General features: G+C 36.2%; 1 protein-coding gene across 1 annotated transcript; it reads left to right on the top strand.

The window, feature by feature from the left end:
• Window positions 86-16,938, top strand: LOC109358729 (calmodulin-interacting protein 111). The gene is made up of 10 exons (XM_019603152.1): window positions 86-464; window positions 1,187-1,351; window positions 2,183-3,072; window positions 5,797-6,001; window positions 7,155-7,362; window positions 14,157-14,620; window positions 15,510-15,936; window positions 16,115-16,195; window positions 16,311-16,501; window positions 16,580-16,938. Exons 1-10 carry the CDS (start codon window positions 180-182, stop codon window positions 16,772-16,774), a joined length of 3,111 nt encoding a protein of 1,036 aa, XP_019458697.1. The 5' UTR covers window positions 86-179; the 3' UTR covers window positions 16,775-16,938.

Genomic DNA, 21,861 nt, shown 5'->3' with positions numbered 1-21,861 from the left:
TCAATACAAATCAATCAAAATTTAATTAAATATCAAGACTAAGAGAATATAATCAAAATTTAATATAATTATTATTAGTTTATTATCTCTCTTCCTTCTCTTCAATTCAGTTTCACACACACAGCCTTAAACCCATTCAGAAAAAAAAGGGGTTTTAGGATTCAAGTTCTCAACCTAAGATGTCTTCAAGTTCAAAACATAAGAAGCATTCCAAGTCGCACTCAAGAGCATCATCATTATTATCCACTCCTGAACCAAACACACCTTCTGAAAACGACGACGTTCAACAACTTGCTTCTTTCTGCGAACATGCTTCTACAAAATTCCCTTCTTTCATTTCAAAATCAAGTTTTTTCGGCAAAATCACTGATTTTGAAACTTCTCATGATTCTAAGGGGTGCAGAATTTGGCTTTCTGAGCCTTCTATGGTTTCTTATTCTCTTAGCCCTGGTTCTATTGTCTCGGTAATGTTCTATGTATATTTGTTCATGATTGTTGTTCATAGTCCATGGCGGTTATAATCTTGTTCTTTGTTTAGGTTGGAAAATTTTGAATTGAATTGTTTTAGTTATGTTTTTTATTTTAATATAATTCTCTAAACAAATGAGATTCAATTTAAACTTTGTGATGTTTCAAGAGTTTATTTTTTATGCTTTGTTAGACTTTACAACTATTTATCATCACATGTGTGTGACTTTCAAGTTAGTTATTTTAAGAGTAAAAAATAAAAAAATTAAGGATGTGACAATGTGTTATTGATTGTTGCATGACAATTAAATGCATATTTTAAAATTAATGAGGCAGATTGTATGAGTTATGTTGTTTATTTATTAGATTGAGTCTAATAGTTTTTGAGTGCACAATAATCTCTCGGAGTATTGAGTGGTGAGATTCTGCATAGGTTTGCCTAGTTAGTTAGTAATTACAATTGCTTGTTGATGATATATTTTGTGGATGACGTTCAAGTTTTTCAATAATCATGGCAATCTATCTTTTCTCTCAGAATTTTGTCTCAAATGTCAAATTATTTTTGTTTGTTTTTGTATTCATCAATTCATGTTGCTATAGTAGATTTTAATCTGATTTTTCACAATGCTATTGTATGCTTCTAGTTGTGGCTAAGTGCTTCTTTAGATGCTTTTTTCCACTCGCTTGCGCATCTCATTATATATTATTTGGTTAATAGGTGTCAATAGCTTCTTCAGGGAGGAAAAATGTGCAATTGGATAGCTTTCCTCTTAAATCATTAGTTAATGAATGTGCCAGATGCTATGGGTTGGAAAATGGGAAGACATTGGATGATGAAGCTGGAAACTACTTTGCACTTGCAACAGTTTTTCCTTCTAGTAAGGTTTGTCTGACCACTTTTTTCTGCAAACATTTAATTCCTTAATTGGTGGATCTTCCTACTCACATTTTATTTCACTAGGAGAAACAAGCAAGAAGTCACTTGCTACACAGTGCCCAATAGACTCGACCAGCGTACCAAAATATGCAAAATGAAAATTTGAAGTATTGTTTTATGTAGAATTCTTAGTTGGGACCTTTTTTTACTAATCAGATTTTATTATTTCACTAAAAGGGACAGTTTGGTGTTGGAAAATCCCGCTGAAAGCCGAAAAGAAAATTACTTCATAAGTCCTGGAAACAACCTCTTCGTTTGCGGGAGTAAGACTGCATACTTGTATCTCCCTAGACCCCACCAGGTGGGGGCTTCGTGCACTATGCCGCCCTTTACACCCTCAACAAAGAGGGCTTTCTCAACCACCATACTTTCTACTTAGGTCTCAATTAATGAAATTGCTATAAGAACTAATAATTGACATAAACTCATATTTCACCTCTCTCTAACAAGTCTTGAAAAACACAAATAGCATGCTGATGGAAATCTTATTCCGTTCCCTTGAAATATGGTTGATAGTCCCTTTCTCCGACAAAATGATAATGCCTTGTGTAATATTGGTGGGATTCTTCTAAGCTAATAACCAATTTAATTCACTTCGCAGGTTTTCTTTCTTTTCTTTTTTAAGTTTTTTTTTTTTTGGGGGGGGGATTCCTTGCAAAGATTTAGTTTTCAATTTTTCATTGTAACATTTTTGATTTTTTTTAATTATGTTAGCAAAGCACTTATAACAGTGGATCTATTTTCATGAAAATGCCTTCTTTTGTGACATTTATGTAGGTTTTGAAGAATGGAGTTCGACTATCTTCAAATCTTTCTTATACCATGGGATGTCCTCCTCTGGGAACAACCGTGTTTGTTCACCCAGTACAGAAACAGTATCTTTCATGTCTTTCAAATGGGAGCAGTGAACTGTATTCTACAGAAAATAATTGTCATAATCGGCTGATGATATATAATTGCAAGGAATTGCATCTTCAGTTGGTTCCTCATAAGAATGGGTTACCATTGAAAATTAAAAACTTGCCCTCATTGAACTCGTCTTCAGTGAAATCCCATGTCCAATCTGAGAATGATAGTTTTGCATCTCCTAGAACACCTTTTTATGGATCCAAGTTGTCTAATGGTAGTGGGTTGTCTTCTCCAATATTTGAAGATTCAGCATCAAGTGTTACCAATCAGAATAGTCAATCAATGGCTTCATTTGATGTCAGGGAGGGATTAGGGGATGAAAGTAACAAAATGTTACTAGAAACATGTGCAACTTCCTGGTTATATTCTCGTTGTTTACTGCTTGGGAATCTTGTGAATGTACCAATGCTTTCAGAAGTTTGCATTTTCCAAGTGGTGGGAGCTAAGAACATGCAAGTTGACAGATCTAATCTTTATTCATCGAATGGGAGCAATAAATTGTACCCTGAAGATTCTGACATGGCAGAAAATGTAAATCAGGCTATTGTTGTTAATTGTGAAACAAAGGTATTCTTATCTCTGCCATCAAATGCAGTGTCTGAAGAGACAAATCAAAGTGAGTTTTCTAGTGTGAAACTTAAAGACAAGGTTGCTAGTCATAGCATACACGATAATATTTCTAAACTGGGTGGTCTATCTAAAGAATATACAGTCTTAAAGGATATAATTTCTTCATCGGTGGAAGATGCTTTATCAAGGTATATATTGTCTGCTGCATATGTTCACCCCTGAGCATGGAGCGCAATGTTAAAAATTTCAAATTTATTTTTTCCTTGCCATATATTGTATAATTTTCTATGCATTATACTTTGATCTTTCTATAGAGCATTATGCTGTTGTTCGATTCAGTATTGCTGACCCCTCCTAGTGAGATTAAGGCTTGGTTGTTGTTGTTGTTGCATACTTTGATCTTTCTGTTTTGTTTGGGGGACTAAAGTTGTGTCTGTTGACCAAATTTCCTGCATCATACTCCAATATTTGAGATCTAACCTTAATATTTTCTTTATTTGAATTTAAAATCTGTTGTAAATGTCTCATTTAGATTTATCCCTCATCATTTAGTAAGGAAATATTTAGAGTTTGACCTTAATTCTTCATCAGTGGTTGCAGTGTTCACACTTTTTGGCACCACTCTAGACAGAATCACAGCCTTTCATTAGTCTCTGTTGGGTCGCAGCTCAAAGGCCCCACAGCCTTACCTATGCAATCTGACTTCAAAATAGGGGAATTATCAGTGTCAGACCTGTATCCAGTTCTGATAAGTAGATGATAGAGTAGTCAGCTATAGTTCCTCTGTGATTTGTTAGAATCCTCTAGTGTAGGGTTGCTTCATCTTGTAGACTCTTGTGTAAATTGTAAATACTGGGTGAAATGTTCTTAGTCAATTAAGGACAGTTGCGGATTTAGAATCACTTCTCTGTGATTTTCCCTCACTTTTAGTCACTTTCTTTGGGTTCATGATTTCTATTAGCATATGATACTTCTTTAAGTTTTGTTCCTATTTTAGTTTTCTAGTCATGGATATGGCTTGCATGCGCCCTTAAGTCATAATTATTCCAGCTGATACACATGTTTTTGTGACCATGTTCTATTATTTTCTTCTTTGATTATGTGTCTTGTCCGTTGAAGTTCAAATGTTAGTATTAAATAAATAAAACATGGGTACTTGCTCTCAGATTTTTCATTGTGATTGTTTTAGCATTAGCAATAAAAGAATACGGAAAATGTAGACTTTTTTGCATTAACTTGCCATTTAAGTTAACTACTCAATCATGACCTTCATAGTAAAAAATAAAAAAATTAAAAGATTTAATAAAATGTGTGCAAATACCAGACTACTGGTTATCTTACCCTTTAGCATCAGTTATAAAGTTTGATTGCTGGTTTTTTTGGGTCTTTCGGTAGGTGCTAAAGGCATGCGGCATGCCTCAACTGAACTAGAAAGGCACACATAATGCACCAAACGCATGTCTCACTGATGGGGCTGCACAACTAGGAGACGGTGCGCTACCCTCAGCTCAGCTTCCTAGCATGCCTTTTGGCGTCTGAGTATACATGTTTATATACCATTTATATCAGATTCCAGTGGCAGAGGGCATTTAGCCCTTTTGCTTTAGAAGCAATTATAGAGTATCCTCTGCACATGTACTTCTTTCCTTCTCATCTCTCATGCATATGTTTTTTATCCAAAAAACGAAGGAAGCATGAGAAAGTTTGGCTGAGAACTTCAAGAATCTTGGAGTATATTGCTGTGCACGTAGATATTTTAAACTGATAAATTAAATATGTAAGAGTTCTTAGTGTTTTAAGATTAAAGATAAAGGAGCAAGCAAAAACAGAAAAAAGATTAAATATAAAGGACTGTACCCATCATTTCTCTTCTCCATGACTCTTGCCATTCTTATTTTCTATATCATTTAATTAATGTTACACTCTCAATGTGCATGAAGGATATTCTTTTGTCATTACCATTCCTTTATTATTTATGTACTATCTTTTTTGCTAATGGATAACCATAGATTTTCATTCATAAGGAAAAGGAATGCCCTTCATAAAAGTCGGCTACTTAAATCTCTTCTGTATGTATAATTGTTTCTTTTGGTAATATATATTAATGTGAGTAGATAAATGGAGTCCCCAATTAGAAGAGTTGATGAAGGATATAACCCCATTGTTAGAGTGAGAAGAAGGCCACTAAAAATTCCAGGTGGAACACATTAGAAATGGTGTAACCTAAATGGTTTAATTGATGTTTAATATGAGAAAATATAAAGTTTATGTTGCATGTCTTTTGTTCTTATTATGACTAATTTGAATCCTCTGCCATGTCTTTTGATATTTGTGATTGAAAAGTGCCTCTCAATCTTAAAGGGAAAATTTAATGTATAGGCTATAAGACCTGGGATGCAGTATGATACTCAATATTGGGCATTAAAAAGCTATCAAGAGCACAAGCTCAACGTCTTAGAGATGAAGATGTTGCTTTGGATGAAGTTGAACATTACTAAATATTGAGTACTCCTAATGCATGTTAGGTCTTAATAGTGATATAGTCAATTTATTGTAAGCATTGATGTTGTTACATTTTTGTTGCAAGCATTGATGTTGGCACATTTTTGTTGCAAGCATTGATGTTGGCACATTTTTGTTGCAAGCATTGATGTTGGCACATTTTTGTTGCAAGCATTGATGTTGGCACATTTTTGTTGCAAGCATTGATGTTGGCACATTTTTGTTGCAAGCATTGATGTTGGCACATTTGTGTTGCAAGCATTCATATCAGTTTATGCTAGTCAATGATTGAATCTGAAGTTCAAAGTACTTACCAGTTACCCCTATTCTCATAGTTGTCTCTTCACATACTTATATGCATCTGCACATACAGTTCTGCATGCTTATGCTTCTTGTTTTTCAAAATGTAGTTTTGGTTTACGAACTACAAGAGGTATCCTTCTTCATGGTCCATCGGGCACAGGAAAGACTTCCTTGGCTCAATTATGTGCTCATGATGTTGGGGTCAATTTTTTCCCAATAAATGGACCTGAACTTGTAACACAATATTACGGGGAAAGTGAGCAAGCATTGCATGAAGTTTTTGATTCTGCCATTCAAGCTGCACCTGCTGTGGTTAGATTTTTTTTGTTTTTATTTTTTTGGTCAAAAGAATGTGTTTCAGTAATTTCACATTTTCTGTTTGAATGAAATAACCTATGCTCTTATATTGATGTATATGTTCATTACGAGCTACATATCACATGTAAAATAGCTTTTGAAGTTTTTCATCAAAGTTTACTGTTAATCTTAGTATATGCCTTACTGATAATTTTCATTTGTAATTTCTCTTTTATACACCATTTAACATATGATACATGTCCTGATTTATTTAAATCAATGAAACACCTAATGTTATGAGGTTTCATGAGATATATAAGAACTATGTTGCTGTCATGTTAGACTTAAAAAGATCAAGAAAAGTCACAAAGGAAGTATACTCAAGGTTGACTGATGTTTATGAGGAACTTAATGATAAAGTGTTCTTATTTGTTGAAATGGATGTTTGAATGCAATAGTATTCTATAAAGTAAAATTTTGAGCACTATTTTGTCAGTCAGTGCTCTGGTTTTTGTATCTCAATTTCTGAACGAGTTTTGATGTAAAAAGTATAATTTTTTTTAAGGATAACTCATATATTGTTTAATTCTTTTCTATGATTTAAAAATTGAACTTGCTTAAATTATAATAGAATTATGAATCGGTTCTTTATTTTTTACCCTACAACATTGGAAAGTTATGGTGGAAACTTACAATTGTATGCTATTTTATCTATAATTTCTCTACATGTTACATTTTTTGGCTATGTTAAAATTGTTGGCTAGCCCTCAACTTGTCATAAAAAATTCATATAGCAAAAGGTTCCACTTTCCATAAGTATTTTTCTGCTGCGACCAGTTCACCAGACAAAATATTGAAGTGAGACTTACAGTTACTGAATTTGTAATTAAAATGGCTGATAATATCCTTTTCAAAACATTCTTATAATTGCTGACAGTTCTAATTACCTTTCATACATATAGTGTCTTATTAATGACCTGCTTTGTTCAATGATTAAACAATCTGGACACTTTTCCTCAAGCTTTCTGTACTTCAATCCAGTATTGTATGGCTAATTATTTTCATTGTTTTTCACTTGTTTCACTGAGAATAGTCCCACTTATTTTAAATCTGATGTTTTTCTGTTCTCTGTTCTCCTGAATATCTGAATGATGGGATGTTGTAATAGGTATTCATTGATGAATTAGATGCAATTGCCCCTGCAAGGAAAGATGGGGGTGAAGAGCTATCTCAAAGAATGGTTGCGACCTTGTTGAATTTGATGGATGGAGTTAGTAGAACTGAAGGGTTACTTGTAATTGCTGCTACCAACAGGCCTGACCATATTGAGCCGGCTCTCAGACGACCTGGAAGGTTTGACAAGGAAATTGAAATTGGTAAAACTACAAAACTATCTGTTTATCTCTCTGAGTAATATTTTAGTTCCTTTTCAAAATAAATACTGATTTATTTGATTGTTTGAGTTTTACGGTTGTACCTCTAATTTATGCCTTACTAATGTGTAAACATTATCTTGGTTGATATGCGAATGGAGTACATTTTCTCCTTAATGTGTCTGGGTTGCACACTTGCATGTCAACTAGCTATTTCTTAGAGATTTAAAGGAATAACTTGGTAAGAAAATAAGTATGTTCTTCTTTTCTTTTGTGATATATGATAAACACTGGCATCCTAAACAAATGAAAGAAGAATGAAATTGAAAGGAATTGCCCCTAAATTAGAATCAAATTGATTCTGTTAGGGTTCTAAACAAGATTTTATTAAATATAGAATGAAGAGTATGAAGTAGTAGAGTTACAATGGATCCCACGATCCACAAGATTACTGATTCCACAATCAGTTAGTTAACTCAAAAAACTAAGTAACTACCCTCAACAACTTTCTATTTATAGAAGCATAACCTCCTAACTACCTAAGGGTACAATAGTAAAGTTAGTTATTCTAACCAAACTCTTCTTTTCCCTCTTTTGTACACATTAACAATTGCTGGCTTGAGTTGAGCCTTATCAATACCCCCTCCTTCAAATTTGAACTTGTCCTCAAGTTGAAAACTAGGAAATTGGTCCTGCAAGTTAGTTGCTGACTCCCATGTGCATTCATGGTCAGGAAATTTCTGCCCCTTGACCAACACTTCTACATTGCCCTGATTATCTTCTCTGCTTCCTACAATCTCTTCTGGTAATACTTCTAGCTCTAGCTCTTCATTCAACATAGGAGGAAGAGGTTGAGGTTGTTGATGAGGCTTGAGGGCCTTCTTCAACAAGGAGACATGAAAGACTGTATGAACTCTGGAATTATCTGGCAACTTCAACTCATAGGCCACATGGCCTACCTTTTTCATAACCTGATAAGGACCATAATACCTAGGAGTCAATTTAGCACAAGGTCTGGCAGCCAAAGATTTAAGCTTGTAAGGCTGTAGCTTAAGAAACACCCAATCACCTAATTCAAATTCCACCCACCTCCTGTGTTTGTCAGCAACTTGTTTCATTCTGTTTTGTGCTTTGGACAAATTATCCTTTAGCTCCATTAAGATTTCATCTCTCTGGTCATACATCTTGTTTACTTCTTCTACCTTAGATGGTATAATCCCAACCTTTAGTAATATAGGTGGATCTCTGCCATACAGTGCTTTAAAAGGAGTCATGCCACTTGAGCTGTTGTAGTTGGAAGTGAATCAGAATTCTGCCCAGTGCAGCCAATCCAGCCACTGTTTAGGCTTAGGACTTACAAAACATCTAAGATACGTTTCCAAACACCTATTAGTGACCTTAGTCTGGCCATCTAATTGAGGATGATAGGAAGTACTTAGCCTTAATTGAGTTCCTGCTATCTTAAACAACTCCTTCCAGAATTGGCTTAGAAATAAAGGATCTCTGTATGAGACAATAGTGGTTGGGAAACCATGCAACTTAACCACCTCCCCTTAAGAAAATAGCAGCCACATCCTTTGCTGAATAAGGATGCCCCAAGGCAAAGAAATGAGAATACTTGGTGAGCCTGTCCACCACCACCAATATAGTATCCCTTCCCTTTACTATAGGTAATCCTCCTATGAAATCCATAGAGATATCCATCCACACTTGTTGAGGAATAGGTAGAGGTTGGAGCAATCCAGCAGGGGCCAAAGTAGAATACTTATTCCTCTGGCATGTATCACAACCTTCCACAAATGCCTTGATATCTGATTTCATACCTTCCCAAAATAAGAAACTGGAAATCCTCTTATAGGTCCTAAAGGAACCAAAATGTCCCCCTGTAGCAGTCTCATGGCACTCAGATATGATAATAGGAATCCTATTAGAATTCTGGGATAGGACTAACCTGTCCTTGTAGTACATCACTCCTTTCTTTAGTTCAAAGCCTGGATGGGAAGTAGGAGAAACAACCAAGACTTGCAGGATCCTTCTCCATTTAGGATGTGAGTGTAGTTCTTGAACCCAAATCTCCATCTCTTCATTAGTCACCACAGAGATAGCAGAGTACATGAGTTTCCTGGATAAGGCATCTACCATAGGGTTCTCCTTACCTAGTTTGTATTGGATTTCAAAATCCACTCCTACCAACTTCACAGCCCATTTGAATTGTTCATCAGTGAATAGCTTCTGATTAGTCAAGAACTTTAGGCTCTTCTGATCAGTTTTGATAATAAAATGCCTGCCCATAGGGTAATGTCTCCATTTCTCAATGGCTTGAACTAAAGCCATCAATTCCCTCTCACACATTGATTTCTGTTGAGCCTTGTAAGATAACCCCTTACTCCAAAAAGCTAAGGGCTTGCCTTCCTGCATTAGCACAACCTCCAACCCTTTACTAGAAGCATCAGTCTCCACCACAAATTGCTTAGTGAAATCAGGGATAGCCAACATGGGTAGATCAACCATAGTGATAGTAGCCTTTACTAGAAGCATCAGTCTCCACCACAAATTGCTTAGTGAAATCAGGGATAGCCAACATGGGTAGATCAACCATAGTGATAGTAGCCTTCAGTGTATCAAAAGCAATAGTAGTCTTTGCAGTCCAATTGAAGGTATCCTTTTTGAGTAACTCAGTGAGGGGTTTGGCTATTCTCCCATAGTGTTGTACAAACCTCCTGTAGTACCCTGTAAGTCCTAAACATCCCCTCAAACTCTTAATGTTGGTAGGTAATGGCCAAGTCTTCATAGCATCCACCTTAGAACTATCAGCTGACACACCCCCTTTTGAAATGACGTGCCCTAGATACTCAAGGCTGGCCTGCCCAAAACTACACTTCTTCAAATTAGCTCTTAGTGAATGATCCTTCAGCAAGGCCAAAACTGTCCCTAAATGATGGTTGAGACTCCAAATCAGGACTATATACTAAGATATCATCAAAAAATACCAAGGTAAACTTTCTCAAAAAAGGTTTTAAGACCTCATTCATAAGGGATTGGAAGGTAGAGGGAGCATTAGTCAATCCAAATGGCATCACCAGGAATTCGTAATGGCATTCATGAGTTCTAAAAGCAGTCTTGCCCACATCCTCTGGCCTCATCCTTATCTGATGGTATCCTGATTTCAAATCCAGCTTAGAGAACACCTTGACACCCCCCCAATTCATCCAACAACTCTTCAATCAAAGGGATAGGGAACTTATTTGGAATATTAATCTTATTAAGGGCTCTATAATCTACACAAAATCTCCACCCTCCATCCTTCTTTCTTACCAAGATTATGGGACTAGAATAGGGGCTTATGCTGGGCTTGATCACCCCTGCTCCCAACATTTCAGCCACCAATCTCTCTATCTCAGCCTTCTGATAATAAGGACATCTGTAAGGTATGAGATTAAGGATCTCAGATCCTTCCTTGAGGTGTATAGCATGATCATGGCTCCTGGATGGTGGTAATCCTTGAAGGTCCTGGGATACCTCTTGATGCTGCTGTAAAACACCTTCTAACTCAGGTGGAACTCTTACTTCATGTCTTGTCTCTGAAGAAGGGTCACATTGGAGGAGTAACCCCTTCCCTTCCTTTAACAATACTTGCATTAAGGCTCCTAAGGACAATTCTGCTCTAGTTAAGGCAGGGTCCCCCACTAGTGTAATCACCGAGTCACCCTTCCTCATAGTTAACCTCATTTTACCAAAATCAACACTAACTTCCCCCAGGCTGGCAAGCCATTCCAACCCTAAAACAACATCCACCCCTCCCAAAGCAAACAGATAAAAGTCCTGAATTATCTCCAATTGTTGCATACAAAGTTTGAGTTGTGAACATCTTCCTTTGCAAGCAATATGGTGTCCATCGCCCACCTCCACCATGTAGGCCTTGGTGTCCTCCACTGGTAGCGCAACTGTTGTACCAAGGCTTGTGAGATGAAATTGTGTGAGGCACCACAATCAATCATTATGACCACTGGTTGTCCTACTAGAGTTCCCTCTATCTTCCACGACTTGGTGGATGTTAAACCCTTCATGGAATACAAAGAGAGTTGCAATGAGTTGAAGGTTTCAACCTTAGCTCCTACTTCCTCTTCCCCTTCAGCTTCCTCTTTCTCTGCCATGAGTAGAATGCTCAATTGCTTATTTTTACACCTATGCTCCCTAGAGAAAGGTTCATCACACTTGAAACATAATCCCCTTTCCCTTTTCTCCTTCATTTCAGCACTAGTCAACCTTCTATACTCCCCTGCAACCTTAGAGCTACTAGCCTCTTGTGTGGTTCTGGAAGGTGCAGCCACACTTCCTATGGATGATCCTTCTCTCTTATTGTTGTTAGTAGATGAAGGCTCCAAGGTAACCACCCTGTTATAAGAGTTACTCCTGATTGACCCAGAGGATCTTGCAAACCCTACCTGAGTCTTCCTACTCACCACCAAATTCTTTTGTTCAATGAGAGTGGCCTACTAAATCACTTCTGTTAGAGTCTTTAGTTCATACAATCTCACCTTCACTCTCAATCTTCCTTAAGCCCATTCAAGAATACCTCTAACAAAATCCTGGCTGATTCCCCGCAATGCACCACCATACTTCTCAAACTCCTCAACATATGCCTCTATGGCCCCTTCCTGTTTCAAAGACAGGAATAATTCGAAGGGATTTTGAGTCACGGAAGGTTGAAACCTCCTTACTACTGCTAGTTTGAAGCTCTCCCACGTAGGTGATGGGTTGCATCCCTCCCACCATTGGTACCGGCTGAGAGCTCTACCTTCTAGAGCAACCAAGGTGGCTCTCATCTTCTCAGCCTCAGAAATAGCTCTCATAGAGAAATATCTTTTCAACTTTTGCACCCAGCCATATGCATCCTCCCATGCGAATATAGGAACCTCTAACTTTCTCCACTTATCAGGATTCTGGTCCCTCTTATGGCTATCCACCTCTTCTTCATTTTCACTGCCTTCTCCTAAAGAATTCTCCTCCTGATTTACACCCAATTTGGTAGCTATGGCAGCCAACAATTCTTCAGTCTTCTGGGTGCGGGTTTCATTCAACTCCAATCTCATGCGTATTTCCTCCCATTCTCTGTGTATTTCGTCCCTTTCTTATAGCCAACTATCGTTTTCCTTAGCCATACCTCGTGTTGAGACCATGCGATAAAACCCACTTCCGCAGCTATGGTGGATCTCCCAACAAGCACCAGAATGGTGCTCTGATACCAGTGATAAACACTGGTATCCTAAACAAATGAAAGAAGAATAAAATTGAAAGGAATTGCCCCTAAACCAGAATCAAATTGATTCTGCTAGGGTTCTAAACAAGATTTTATTGAATATAAAATGAAGAGTATGAAGTAGTAGAGTTACAATGGATCCCACGATCCACAAGATTACTGATTCCACAATCAGTTAGTATTCAACTCAAAAAACTAAGTAACTACCCCAACAACTTTCTATTTATAGAAGCATAACCTTCTAACTACCTAAGGGTACAATAGTAAAGTTAATTATTCTAACCAAACTCTTCTTTTCCCTCTTTTGTACACATTAACAATTGCTGGCTTGGGTTGAGCCTTATCAATATATAAACTATAAACTCTTGGAAGCAACTTCTTCGCTTGTGAGGGTAAGACTACATATATCTATTCTCCCTATACCTCACCAGGTGGGAGCCTTGTGCATTGAGCCAATCATATATAAACTATAAACTATTATTTGATTAAAATAGTACGCTGTTTAGTTTACTGTTCTGAGATAAGACTGCCTTATTGCAATGGGGACCCTATCAGACTTGCTATTACGCACTAGTATCGTTGTAATAAAATTGTGCTTCTTTATGTATTGTGAGGTTTTGGGTTTATAAGATTGTATTATGTGATACACTGTATATATACAACACTTACGGGAGCCTAACAGTTGAGTTAGTGCTTCCTCACGATTTATTCTCTCCCTGTCAACATGTTATTTGAGATTTTTCAGAATCCAACATAAACTAGAGCCCACTATTCTGAACAATATTTACATCTACCATCATTACTTTTCATTCTGATCTACATTGTATTGAAGAGCTTGTAGGATACATTATCATGGTATTTCTCTGAGTAAATGGTTTTTGACTAAGTTGTTGATTTAACTTCAGAAATAGTTGTCATAGATAGTAATATAATTTAAAGTTGATTGAGATTTTGTATGAAGCGGCTAAATAAAAAACTGCAATCTACCATGTTGTTGGCTTGTATATTTGGTAAGAGAGAGAAATGCATCATGTTCTTTATGCCTTTAGTCTGCATTTCTTACTCTTCTTTTAAAGGAAAAATTAGGACATTAATTCAATCCTTAAATCTGTGATAATATTAATGTAGAAATATGTAGTTGTTGATTTTGCTTTTTCATGTGTGACTTAAGCCTGTAAACAGTGCTAATCTGAAATATGCATTTGAGGGCAAGAGAAATGTTGATCTGTTTTAATACTTTACCTGGATTTATCAAACTCTTGTATAGTATTTAAAATTTTGTCTAGTGGCTACCACATACTGCCACATGGGATGTTGTTAAACTTTTGTTTTGTACATATTTTCCACATGTAAACCATCTTACGGTTACTGCCTATAAGGAGTTTTTTTCTTGTGTTTGTTCGTTCACTTTCTTAATAACAAAAATTTAAAATTCCAAATAACATTGAAACTCATTTTCTCAGCCACTCCCTTGAACATGTAGAAAGCTTTCAGTAGACTAGTTTACTATACAACTTCACCTCAAATCCTTATGCAGGTGTGCCATCACCCAAACAACGATTGGATATTTTACTCACTCTTCTTAGTGAAGTGGATCACTCTCTCTCTGAGTCACAAATTGAACACCTTGCCACAGTCACTCATGGTTTCGTCGGTGCTGATCTAGCTGCACTTTGTAATGAGGCGGCCTTGATTTGTTTACGACACTATGCTAATTTTAAGAAGAATTGTGACGTTTCTGATAACATAACAGAGCAACCTGTGCAACCTGCTATGATGAATGGTGCGACAGACTCACAAGATCATTCAGATTTTTCAACTTCATCTGATTCAGATATGTCAGTGGCCTCCAATCTTGTATCAACTTCCTGCATGATGGGAGTGTCTTCTGAAATTATGGAAGTAATACATGATAGTGGCATAGAAGAGTGTACTTTGAGAGTAAGTTTTGAAGATTTTCAGAAGGCTAGGATGAAAATAAGACCCAGTGCCATGAGAGAGGTATGGTTGATATTGTCGGTAGTATTTTGGTAGTCAGTTTCTAATAAAGTATAGCATCTGTCAGCATATATCTGCCTTCTTGATTTGAGCTTATTTTGTTATTCCCAATTTTTTAAGTAATCCCCTTTCCGTTTCTCACATGATGAAATACCAAAGTTTGCTAAGATTTTGTTTGGGAGTCTTGTTTCGTAGGGGAGGGATGACTTTGAAAAGAGTCTCCCTTGTTTGGGAGTTGGAGGAATGAGAGGGAAGGGTTTTAGAGGTGTCCTGGCCCTCTAAAACCCTCCACATGCCCATTTTCATGGTTCCCCCAATTTAGGGTTTTTCTAGAGACAAACATGTCAAAGTACCTAAATGTCTTTAGTAAAATTTTATAATTATATTTTTCTACATTTCCCATTGTTAATTAGCCCTCTTCCCTTCCTTCCCCATTCTTGCCCTTTGATCCCTCTACTTCCCTTCCCCTCATAACTCTCAAACATAGCCTAAGTGTAAAAATTAGATATGAGTCCTTGAGGTCTTTATTTCGAATAAGATATGTATAACCTGTGTCATTGAATTTACATGTACAAGGGATCATCTCTATTCAATTAATGAAGTTAAGGAACTTCGATCACATATTCACAATGTATTATACTATAGTGTGAGTGGTGATGTTAAACTTACAAAATTAGGATTACTTTATGCCAATATTCTGGTGAGTTATCTTTGTTATTAACCAGTTTCCTTCTGATTAGCATTCTGTTCAAGATTGTATAACATGTTTAACTATATACAGACCAGGATTGTCTACATTGTAGGAACTCAAATCCCCACCCTTAAACAAACCATTTATGATATAGGAATGTGAAGCATAGTACTGGGTTGACAATTTTTTGTGTATACTTAGGTAATACTTGAGGTTCCAAAGGTTAATTGGAAAGATGTTGGTGGCCAAAAGGAGGTCAAAGCTCAACTAATGGAAGCAGTAGAGTGGCCGCAGAAGCACCATGATGCATTCGACCGTATTGGAACTCGCCCTCCAACAGGTGTATTGATGTTTGGGCCTCCGGGTTGTAGCAAAACCCTCATGGCACGTGCAGTGGCTTCTGAAGCAGGGTTGAACTTTCTAGCAGTCAAGGGTCCTGAACTCTTCAGTAAATGGGTTGGTGAATCTGAGAAGGCTGTCAGATCATTGTTTGCAAAAGCAAGGGCAAATGCCCCATCAATTGTATTTTTTGATGAAATAGATAGTCTTGCTGTAACTCGTGGGAAGGAAAGTGACGGGGTTTCCGTGTCAGACAGGGTCATGAGTCAACTTCTAGTTGAAATGGATGGTTAGTGATGAATCTCTAGCATTGGAAATGTGAATGTTGCTTATATAAATGTGTGTGTTTGTGTACAATTGCTTTGATCTCTGTTGGGCCAGAAAATGATGTTTTATGAAATCAGTTATTCTTTAAACTTTGAACATAGATCATATTTGGCTTTTTGACGAAACTCTATTTATCCCAGGTCTGCATCAAAGAGTTAATGTCACTGTCATTGCTGCTACAAATCGGCCAGACAAGATTGACCCTGCTCTTTTAAGACCAGGTATTCTCTCTATTCTGTTTCTTTGTCTTTCTTACATGCACACACAGATACATGAAGGAGGGTAAATATATGAACGACTTAAGTTTGCTTAATGACTGATGGAAGACTTTTCCAGGACGCTTTGACCGTCTGCTATATGTTGGACCTCCAAATAAAATAGACAGAGAAGAGATATTTCACATTCATTTGCGAAAAATCCCATGTGGTCCTGATGTTAGCATTGAAGAATTGGCTAGCCTCTCAGATGGTTGTACTGGGGCTGACATATCACTAATATGTCGGGAGGCCGCTGTTGCAGCAATTGAGGTTTGTCACTCAGCATGATTTCTGATGGAATTTTGTCACAAATATCGTGATTTGTTTTATTTGTTGCGATGTTATCAGGAGAGCCTTGACGCTTCAGTTATAACAATGAAGCATTTAAAGATGGCAATTAAGCAGGTCCAGCCATCAGAAGTGCAGTCCTACCAAAAGCTGTCAGCGAAATTTCAAAGGGCTGTTCACTGTTGTGATACAAAAGAAGATGAGTTCAATCATGTGCAGCAAAAAAGTGGATCAACTTGGTTCAACATTTGGTAAATATATGTTATTCCAGCATGGGATATTTAGATTATTTCACTTTGATTCCTTTGGGATGCAAGCTGAAATAAAAAAAATGAAATGTAGTTTGTCCGTTTGAGCGGAAACATCAGCAGTGATTTTATTTACACCTTTCTTTTTGACAAAAGATCTTGTTTTTTCTTCACTATGATAAAACAGGAAATTCTTAAAATCTTCCATTGTTTCTCTGTCATGTTCCACCAGTCATTTTTTTTTAATTTGTGGACTGCTCCAAGTGATTAACCACAGTCCACAGAGAACTATTATGTTTGTCATATTCCAGTGACTAGGGTCATGTGCTTAATCATGTTGATCATCTACACTGCAAACTGACTATAGATAGAGCCCTTATTTAAAGTATGAGTGCAGAAACATTTGTCATATTCCGGTGTCTGGGTTCGGGATTGAATATCTTCACCACCAGAGGAGTCGGGTAAGTAAAACAGTGTAGTCCCCGAATTTGTGCTGAAAACCCCATGACTGAATGCTCAATCTTTCAGCTGGAGAATGTTAATGTTTTGAGAAGTTGTGCTCGCTTCAGTGATTGTTACTTTTTGAAAGTGGAGATGTAGTACTTTTGTCTAAGGAGCTTAAGCTCTCTGTATTTGTCAAGAATTTCCAATTTCTCAGTTTCTATAGATCTCCTCCACACAAGTTTTGTATTCAATATCGTAAAATAATAAGCTGGCTAATAAACTAAAGGTTGTATCCTTTGAGGAATGTGTACAATATGATAGAGTCACTGTAGATATAGATGAAAGTTATCTACTGGAATATTAAAACATGATGTTAGTTAAATATTTTATCAAAATACTGATGTTTGTTGCATACACATGGTATGGTTGACAGGATTTTGTTTACTTTTGCATGATTTTAGATCCAATATGATTATTTTAACTTTTGAATTAATAGCATGTTGACATATATTATATAGTACTTGGTTTTAGCAGCATCAATAATTTTGTGTCATCGAAAATTGATTTATGCATTAATTTGATATTATTGCCTTCACATGTGTGAAGATCTTCTGGTTTGATTCGCTTTTGAACTAGACATTTTTCGTTAATTAATTTTTGCATTAATTTGTGTATTAATTGACATTTCGGTATTAAAGGTGATGATAGAAATACACGTAATAATATAGAGATAAAGAGAAGATATAAATGATTCCCAGCCGAAACTAAATAGTTTAAAATTCACATCTAATTCCTCTCTAAAGTTCAATATAATATGTAATATATGATAAAGATAAACGCTAAGGAAAGTAATAATAATAAAATTAACATTAAGGAATAATATTTTATAAAGCAATAACGTGCTCTAAACAAATTTCTAAACAGTACAAAACTGATACCTTCCCTGCAAGGTCTCAGACAAAGTCATAAAACAGTTGTTGGGAGAGTTAAATATAGGGAGAAAAATGTATATATGAATATTTATATATTCTTATTGTATTATTTACCATTTATATTTAATTATTATTTATTTTAAAAAGTAATCTAAATAAATGTTGATGATACATTACTTATGTATAAATCTTTTCACTAACAGTATATAAATATTAAACTCTTAAATATATGATTCATATTACCTTCTTTGGCCATCTTTGATGGCTTTCTTAAACTAATATAATAATAGCAAGAGTGGTAGAAAGAATTATGATATGCTGAGTGTATGGTTTACTCTTCAGCGATCAATCATCCTAATGATACATCTGCAAAAAAATTAACTTTAGCATAATGCGCTAGAAAATTATTAAATAATCCAAAAGTAAACCCGAGTGAAATATATTATACGGATAAAAATAACAAAGTAATCACTTTAGTACCAAAAGTACACCTTCAATTTCTAAGATAACATCATCAGTTAGGTCTTTATTTCAAGATACGTAACTGGCCAACGATGTTATTATTTAGAGATTAAAAATGTAATGTTTATTCATTAGAGATTAAAGTGATTGACGTTTATATTTACTCTATATCATATACCTAATTTTTCAATCTTTGTTTGCTTTCTAGAAGCAAATGAGTAGCATATATTTTGTTTGGAGTAGTTAAGGAAAATATATTTAAGTTAAAAATATAATTATTAGTTATAATTCATGGTACATAGAGTGATATACATTGTAGGAGAGAAGATGTGCTCCAAACAAAATCTTAGAAAGAAAAACTCCATTGATGGTGGTAATAAGCTATATGAAAACAAGATTTCTTTAAGAGAAAAAGATGAATTATTTCATTGATAATTATGAAAAAACACATAACACTAAATTTATACAAAAATTACTAACAATCATTCCTAACTAACTCTTCAATCGAATCTGTTCATAACAGAAAGTTACAAACAAACAAAATGCTATAATACAAAGCACAACAACTTGGAGCTTAAGGAACCATTGACTTTTTCGTTGACTAGTTGACCAAACAAAGAGGGAGTGCATAACCCAAAATCCTCCTCAGGTTTTGCTTCATTATTGTCCCATGAACTAATTTGAATGATGGGTCAATCATTATACTCTTGGACCAAAGAATCTGACCGAGGAACTTGAACTTGGTGTACCTCGCTCATGCTTCCTGGTTTATGCGCCAAAACTAGCTAATGCACCAGACTTAGCCAAGATTGATGCACCAAGTCTGATCGAGATTCATATGCATCGCCTAGGCCAAACTGATGCGCCACGCACACCTGATACTGATGCGCCACGCACACCTGATACTGATGCGTCAACTCTCACCGAGAATGATGCGCCACACACTCCTGATGCATTACACATGCCTGATGCTGATGTGCCAACTCTGACCGAGGTTGGTGCGCCTCACATGCATGATGTGCCACGCCTGGCTGATGATGCGCCATGCCTGACTGATGCTGATGCACTATGTCTGAATGATGTTGATGCGCCATGCCTGGCCGAGGCTAATGCGCCATAACATAATTTGTGACTGAGTCAAGCAGACCACGTTGATGCAAGTTGTCTGGCTTTCTAACTGAGTCTGCCAGGCCATGATGCAAGTTGGCTAAAGTGTTTTGCACTAACCTGCAAAAATTAAGAACATGAGAATCTACCAAAGTTGACATCCCCACAAGCTAGAGTGTGTATATTACTCAAACCAAGCTTGGATAAATTACTTTTTAAAAATGCTAGGGGATTGGGATTTAGTAAACATATCAACAACTTGTTCACTAGAAGAAATAGGCAAGAGATGTACCACACCATCCAAAACTTTTTCCCTAATTGAGTGACAATCCATCTCAATGTTTTTGGTCCTTTCATGGAACACAAGATTAGCAGCAACATACAATGTAGATTGATTATCACAATATAAAATAATTGGGCCAACATGGCTTAAATGTAAATCATCAAGAAGATAAACAAGATAGTGGACTTCACAACCTGCTAGAGCCAATGACTGGCCTTCTTGTATTAAAAAAGTACAGTCTGCATCACTGAAACCTTTCAATTCAGTGGTAGTTTTAGTAGGGAAGAATAATCCTTTTTCCAGGAGCAACCTTAATGTAACTTAGTATTCTTAAGGTTGCTTTAAAATGATCTCATCTAGGAGCAGCCAAAAATTAGCTTAAATGGCTAACAGATAAAGAGATATATGGCATTGTATGTGTCAAGTTAACCAACCTACCAATGAGTCATCTATATGATGTAACATCTAGATATGGTTGTCCAAAATTGTTATCCAATCTAACATTATTGTCCATAGAACTAGAGTAGGGCTTACTAGCCAACATACCAGAGTCATGAAGTATATCAAGAACATACTTCCTTTGGCAAAGACTAATCTCATCTTTGTTTCTAGCAACTTCAATGTCGAGGAAGCACTTAAGTACACCAAGGTCCTTGATGCTGAATTTGTTGTCAAGCATATCCTTTATAGCCTGTATCTCATCAAGGTTGTCTCCTGCAATTACAAGATCAGCCACATACACAACTATAAAAGTATAGCTACCATTCTTAATTTTAGTGAAGAGAGAGTAATCAGCTCTTGATTGAGCATAACCATGTTGCATCAAAACAACAATAAGTTTGACATTCCATTGTCTATTTACCTGCTTTAGACTATATAGCGATTTTTCTAGTTTACAAACTAGAGAGTCATTGGGAGTTTTGAGACCAGGAGGTGGCTTCATATACACCTCCTCAATCATATCATCATGGAGAAAGACAGTATTGAAATTAAGTTGATGTAGGTGTCATCCCTTTATAGATGCAAGAGCCAAAATGGTTCTAATGGTAGTTATCTTTACTATTGGGCTAATGATATCTAGATAGTCAATTCATGTTGTTTGGGTGTAACCCTTGGCTACTAACCTTGCCTTATGTCTTTCTATTCTCCCATCAACATGGTGTTTTGTCTTAAAGACCCATTTACAACTCATGGCTCTTTTATCATCAGGAAGCTCAGTTAAAATCCAAGCATTGTTTTTTTCTAGAGCTTTCAGTTCACTATTGATAACATCAATCCAATGTTGATGTTGGATGGCCTCATTATAAATTTCAGGTTCAAGGTTGAAGTTAATAGCTAGAGTGTAGTTTCTTTGGCCTGATGAAAGCCTCTTATAGGATAAGACTTGAGACAAATGATATTTAGTGTCTCTATCTCTGTGGTAGGTGACAACAACACTCAAAGAGCAATGATAATCTTTCAAATAATGAAGGTAACTTTTTTTGTCTAGTAGACCTTCTTAAACCTTGATTAACATCGTTGTTGAAGTCAAAAGATTCATCGTTGTTATTTAATCCAAAATCAGTATTGTCAAGGTAAGGATAATCATCATTATCAACAATAGGTAAAGCATTAGAAATATCAACCAAATCATTATAAGTATGATTAAGAAAGTCATCATCATTATTGAAGGATGAGGTCGGGAGAGACATATCCATATGTTGTCTAGAAGTATCCTTTCCAGTGTGAAATGGAAACACATTCCATAGAAGCTAACATTTCTAGATAGGAAAGTTTCATTATTACTTATATCAAACATTATACACCCCTTTACACCATGCTTGAATCCAAGGAACACACATTTCCTAGCCATTGGATCAAGTTTCT

The sequence above is a fragment of the Lupinus angustifolius genome, chromosome LG10, assembly GCF_001865875.1.
Source record: "Lupinus angustifolius cultivar Tanjil chromosome LG10, LupAngTanjil_v1.0, whole genome shotgun sequence".
NCBI lineage: Eukaryota > Viridiplantae > Streptophyta > Magnoliopsida > Fabales > Fabaceae > Lupinus > Lupinus angustifolius.
Note: the sequence above shows the minus strand (reverse complement) of the source record. Positions and strands in the feature narration are given on the sequence as shown.

Coding starts and splice junctions, on each gene's coding strand:
- LOC109358729 (XM_019603152.1), top strand. CDS start 180: ATGTCTTCAAGTTCAAAACATAAGAAGCATTCCAAGTCGCACTCAAGA. Junction 7,363..14,156: donor TGACAAGGAAATTGAAATTG/GTAAAACTACAA, acceptor ATCCTTATGCAG/GTGTGCCATCACCCAAACAA. Junction 15,937..16,114: donor ACTTCTAGTTGAAATGGATG/GTTAGTGATGAA, acceptor TATTTATCCCAG/GTCTGCATCAAAGAGTTAAT.